Below are 6,281 nucleotides of genomic sequence, written 5' to 3' on the forward strand. Positions count from 1 at the left end.
TTAAACATTCATGCACCTACACAGGCGAAAATATCATCCTATCTATGTATTTAGTGTAAAACAACTACTCAGTGCTTTATAGAAATTGCAAATAGAAATCTTAATAAACGACTAAGCTCTTTGTTATCAATAAGAGTTCGTTTTAGAATTTCTGTTCAATTCTAAATTAATTAGACTGGGTTGAAAATAAAAACGGCAAAATAACTACTCAAGCTAAATAAACTTCAAAAAACGCCCTCCGGAATTACAAGATTAAAAAAGAAAAAATACAAGATTAAAAAATATACCAACATTTAACTTACAGGGTAATATTAAGCAAATAGTAAAACTACGTAAAGCGAAAAATTTTAGACGATTTTAATTACGAAACAGTAATAACACAAAAATGTAATAAAAGCAGAACTAAATGTAGAACACAGCGTCTCGAAGGGAATATTACAATGTAGGCTTTTTATCTAAAAGCAATGAGAGATTACTTCGGTTGGATTAGTTATAAAATGTAAACTATAAATTATTATACAAATTCACTCTTATAGTTCTAAATACAATAATAATTACTTAGCTTGTTGATATTTCTTACAATATGTTATCTAATTGTATCCAATAATTTTTTGTTCGTTTCTTTTAATAAATATAATTCATAGAACTTAGCTACCAAAAATCGTTATTATTCCGCTGACATTCAAATATTATGTTGTACCTTAATGCTTGTGCTGTTTGAAAATGTATTGAAATCTGTGTTCAGAATCGAAACATTTTTGTTTAAAGAGTAAATAAAAGTCAAATCTACGCTAGTCATAGCTTACTACTATTTTGTCTACCGTAAAACGAAACATCTTGGTTATGAGTGTAAAAGTAAAATCTACGCTAAATTAAGCTATTATGTTGTTATAATAAAAGAATCTCACAAACAAACCAAGGACAACACTGCGGTTTACAACAAATACTGTTCAAAACCACGTTCGCGTGTAGAGTAAACACGAAAATTTTATCTTCATAGTAAATCGATAAAAGCTTTCATTTCCCCTTAAATTAAGTCCACGCTTTAGCAATTAACTTCCTTTGTTTTTGTGAATCTTATCTCAATAATAATATAATCTACGGATAATATTTGATGGATGCAAACAAATTTTAATTACGTAACTCTAACGTTAAAACCTTGGGTGTTATTATACGGTTTAGTTGTTATTAAGATAATTCCATATACAATACATTAATTTGATGATCATTATTTTGCCAAGGCTTATAAAAATAAAATAAAAACGACATTAACTTGACAATAAACATAATATCAATACAAATTTACAATTTATAACAATTAATACAATAACATATAAACAAATATTGAAGACAATTATAATTTCCAACTCCGAAATACTATAAAGTATATATTAAAACATCACGTAAGAAAAAACAAACAAACAATACTTACTCCAACGCGCTACAAGTCACTTTTCAGTTCTAATTTAAATTGTTGCCACTTCCATAAATCACTTTACATCCATTCAAAGTTTATCACCGAACCCATAATTTCACTAGCACACGATTTCCTAAATGCAAAACATAGGGACATGTTTCCCCGACAACGGCCAGCGTAGAACTGAGCTACGATTGTGCTTTCCCAACATTATAACTTTCAAATCGGATACTTTCGGTTCAGCTCGGAACTGCAACATTTTCTGACTTTTCAGATCTAGTGAACTATATGGACTTTTTGTTGGTAGCCTTTCTGATTAATTGGGAATCGCTAAGGGCATAGAAGAATGCAAAAGTGATGAGTGTTTTGTTATCCTTCATTTCCCGGAGATTATTTACTCTAAATTTTGTTTTATTGCATGGCGGCATCACAGAAACGTGGGTTTGAATCCCGCCTCGTGGTCTCGCTCGTCCACTCTATAGTTCTATTCTATAAAATTTTCTTTTAAAGAGTGTTTTAGCATTTACCATAAACTTTCCGCCACACACTATATTTCTACTTCTTACAAATCTTCATTTTTTTTGGCTTAAAAGACAGATGCATTATTTTGGACAAAAGTTAATTATTTCATTACAACCATCTCTTAAAATTCACTATCTCCTTATAGTAAATGTACATGAAAAAATAATTTTCAACGATACAAAAAGATGTACGTACTAAGTACGTCTTAGTGCAACATAATGGCAGTCGTAGTCGACAGTGCACGGTCATTGAAAACAAATGCAAGACTACAACAGATCTTTAAGAGCGGTCAAGACCCGTGCACCGTAATTTGTTGGATGTCTGGGCGCTTCTTTACAATACACGATAACGTGAAAATAGATCAGATCCAATAATGAGTAAAGTGTTAGTTCTGTGAAAAGAATAAAGCCGACTTTCTAGTTTTGTTCGTGGAATTTATTATGGCTAGTTTACTCAAGGAATGCGTTACCAGTAAAAATAATTATAGGAGTTAAGCAGGAGCATTTTTTTCTGTGTACGTCCAAATAATGATAAAAAGACAGTATAACGTGATTCAAATGACATATTTATCGCTATGCACATTATATTATTATGCGATAAAAACATTATTTTAACCCGAGGACGGCACGAGATTTGATAAAACCTAATTAACCTAATTTGTTAGAAACAAATCCCCAACTGGCAACCCAAACCAAGTGGTGGTTATAAAAATGAGTTGAACAGCGGATTTGACACTTTGCATTTGGCTCTCGGACGTAACGGTCGTTTTGGTTGTGTTTAGTCGTGTTAATTATTATTTTTAGTCGATTATTATTTTATTGTTGAAGGCAGACATATAAAATCATTTTGTAAGGAATAAAACCTTTCTAGGTTGAATTTAAAATCCCTAAGAGTATATATTTTTTCCTGTTAATAATCGTGTCAGTCGCACCCACGACCAAATATCGTATCGTATACCGTAAATGTCTTTAGTAAGCTCAAACTGTCTTACATTAATACCCTAGCATTTGTTACAGTGTGCGACCATAATGTCCCCACAAATAAAATGTGCAACATAAATTCAATTTCCTCTTTTGATCTGTTCCAAAGCTTCGTAGCTTTGGTTAAGTGATATTGATGTTGGTTGATGATTCTATACGTGATGTACATTTTAGAGTTAGTTTTAAATGAGAAAATATGTGCGCTTCAAGTGGTTTAGAGAACTGCTATTTTTAAATTGGAAAGGTGAACGTAACATGTCAATGGACATGTTACGTTCGCACAGGCGCTCAGGCTGAAATTATAAGATATTTATAAGAGTAATTAACGTAAGTTTTCATTTTGGTAGAAGGCAGAAGCAACAGTATACCTAATTATTATAGACAATATTTAATTGGCTCATAAAATATTCTAGATGATTTTTAAATAACATTTCAGTTTTACTAATAGTTGCTATAACAGATTAACACGATTAAATAAAAGAAGAAAAACGCTTCAGATGCACAACTTTATTACTTGGTTCTTTTTTCCAACTTACAAATATGTGCCATACATGCATAATCTAAATAAAATATAATGAAGTGAATGAAATGCAGGTATTATTATTGTCTCATGAACTGTATGCATAATATGTATGCTAAGTTTCTAAAACATAAAATAAAATAGTTGCATTTTAATTAATTCAATAAATTGGATTCTATTGAGCAACTATCGAGCAATGTTCGATGTTGAAACTATTTTCTAAATTCAGTTTCTTCTTTTAGTTGCAATAATCTAATAATCAAATATTTATTAATTATTCGTGTATTATTCCCACCACTCCCACATTATTCCATTCTCTAATGAGTATTATAATAATCGTACTGGTGAAAATGAGTAATTTTTGTCAAAAATAATAAAAATCGATCAAGACTGTCACAAAAACTGTCATACAAAATGAATTAAATTTTGATCGACGCAAATACATTAATCAGTTTATTTTGAATCGTTTTCGTGACTAATTGAATTCTAAATGAGTGAAAATAAAGCGATATCTGAAAAAGAGCTTTTAAACTCGATAAAAAATCTTTTGAGAAAAAGTGGACACTTGAATAAATTTCAAGCGGAGGTAATATATTTATAAATTATTTCATAAAAATACGTACTTATTATCACGTTATATTCAGATTACAAAGTGATCCTCAATTCATTATTTGTAAAATTAAACATGACAATTATTAAAACAAAAAGAGTTTAACACTTTGAGTTTGAGTTCAAGGATGTCACACTGACACAGTCAGCTGGCAGCCGACAGCTGTTTCAGCCTACCAAATGCTGAAACTACATATTATAAATAAATTAGAAGTAATCTTGATAAAATTTTATTCCAGATGAGAGCGAAAGTGACAGAAATTCTTCAAGACAGGCAAGTATCCCTTAACCCGAATTACAAAAACACAGGAGCCCCAAAGCCCAATAGTGAGGTACTACTAATCAACGAGCTTGTAAGAGAATACTTGGAGTGGAACGGATATCTATACACAGCATCTGTTATGTCTTCTGAAGCTGGTATGGCAAAGAATAAGAGATCTAGGGGAGAACTTTGCGCTGAAGTAGGGGTAAAAGATGACGAAAAGTCTGCTACCTTACCACTGCTATCGAATATTATAGCCGCTTATTCGGATCGAATTAAACGCAAGATTAATAAAGTGAGGAAAGATGTACAGTAGTGTTGTGTACTGTTTAAATTATTGTGGTAAACTTAATGCTTTGTAATAAATTTATGGTTTTATTGTAATACCGTTTGATGTGCTAATTAAAAAATTTATTGATTAAAACGTAGCTTGGGTTTGATTTATACTTTTTGTCACATCTTATGTAATTTCTTGTATTCCATAATAAGTACTATAAACCTCACAAGAAAGGATGTGTATTGTGTAGTGATTACAATGCAGTTTATATAAAAAAAAAAATATTTTCAAATTTTCCAATATTACACAAACAACTTTAGGATATTCTGTTACGTTTAGAAAGACGAATGTTGTCTTACAAACTTTTACATTATAACAAGGCAATAATTAATGCTTGTAATATATTCACTTATTCATGTATTCGTAGGCCATTAGTCGTGCAATATATTCGTAAGTGAATACGTAGGTATCGGTAAATAATTATTCAAACGTTGTTTGCCTTCTTCGTAATCAGTCATTCGGAGTGAAGTAAGCAGTTGGCTTATACTCATGGATATACTTACGCGTATAAAGCTTATATTATATAATGAACATAATCTATTATTATTATGTTTTTGTTCTTTTTTTGTTGTTTATGTACTAAAATAATAAACTGGCACCTACTGGAAAAAATCGATTCTTCAAATGGGCATTCGAAAGATTCGATTGTTACCTCATAGTAAAGCTGCGTTTCCACATATGCGAGGATGCGTAGGAGGAATATGCTTGTAAAGAACCAATCATATCGCTTAATTTCGCGTCTGATTAGCTTCGGTAGCGAACACATCTCACGCTACGAATCCTCACACATATCTGGTGGAAACGCAGCCTAAGTGTACCGGAGTGACCGTAAACACTACACTATAGTTAATAGTATATACGTTTGTCTGTGTAGCAAGGCCTTAATCTGTCACTGGGGGTGAAATACGTGGCTTCCTTAAAGAATCACGTGAACCGTGTTCGCATTTAGCTCGAGTGTTTTTCCTTATACTGTTATTTAATTAGTTTTGTAGCGGGTGAGTGAGTGGGATAATTATTACGGAGGAGTTATTTCATTTGCGGGCGTGTTTGTTATTTACAGTTCATTTTTAGACAAAAAAATGATTTAATCGGATTGAAATAGAGTGCGTATTATGTTATCTTAATCTTATCTTATCTTATTATATTATATAAATCTCGTGTCACAATGTTTGTCCTCAATGGACTCCTAAACCACTTAACCGATTATAATAAAATTCGCACACCATTTTCAGTTCGATCCAACTTGAGAGATAGGATAGTTTTTATGAAAAAAAACGTAAACATGTAGGTACCACGGGCGGAGCCGGGGCGAAACGCTAGGTATTATATAATTTTTAATATAGTAAACTTAACCAAAAAACTGAAAACATATTATCCTGTAGCTTTTGTGTGCATCGATATGCAGATTATAATAGAATGTAATATTTACCTATGATCTTTTTAAGATATAGTCCATTCTTAAGTCTAAACAATGCAAAAGATTTTTACACTTTGAAATACTGTGAGCTTTCATAAGATGCACAAAATTTATTTTAACCATGACATTTATATTCATTCATTAATCATGATATTATAACGTTAACACAACAACTAATAAGTAGTACCTAATAAATTTGTAATAAACATTACAAATG

The 6,281-nt window shown here is 31.2% G+C and overlaps 2 protein-coding genes across 2 annotated transcripts in view; one reads left to right on the forward strand and one right to left on the reverse strand.

The window, feature by feature from the left end:
* The window catches only part of LOC149485235 (cyclic GMP-AMP phosphodiesterase SMPDL3A-like), a 35,725-nt gene extending 34,142 nt beyond the window's left edge, over positions 1-1,583 (reverse strand). The window contains exon 1 of the mRNA XM_089699981.1: positions 1,433-1,583. The gene's annotated coding sequence lies outside the window, so the exon portion shown is untranslated. The remainder of the gene's footprint in view (positions 1-1,432) is intronic.
* A 2,346-nt stretch (positions 1,584-3,929) lies between these two features.
* LOC149485236 (centrosomal protein 20) lies at positions 3,930-4,626 on the forward strand. The gene is made up of 2 exons (XM_089699610.1): positions 3,930-4,025; positions 4,288-4,626. The coding sequence occupies exons 1-2, from the start codon at positions 3,930-3,932 to the stop codon at positions 4,624-4,626; spliced, it is 435 nt and encodes a 144-aa protein (XP_089555736.1).
* The last annotated feature ends 1,655 nt before the right edge of the window (positions 4,627-6,281 follow it).

The sequence above is a fragment of the Colias philodice genome, chromosome 10, assembly GCF_061535455.1.
Source record: "Colias philodice isolate Cphi_HAF_F1 chromosome 10, ilColPhil1 Martin Lab GWU primary, whole genome shotgun sequence".
Classification (NCBI taxonomy): Eukaryota; Metazoa; Arthropoda; class Insecta; order Lepidoptera; family Pieridae; genus Colias; species Colias philodice.

What these genes read in the sequence shown, in the direction of transcription:
- LOC149485236 (XM_089699610.1), top strand. Translation starts at nt 3,930, where the DNA reads ATGAGTGAAAATAAAGCGATATCTGAAAAAGAGCTTTTAAACTCGATA. An exon ending in TGAATAAATTTCAAGCGGAG is followed by an intron (nt 4,026 to 4,287) that starts GTAATATATTTA and finishes ATTTTATTCCAG; the next exon opens with ATGAGAGCGAAAGTGACAGA.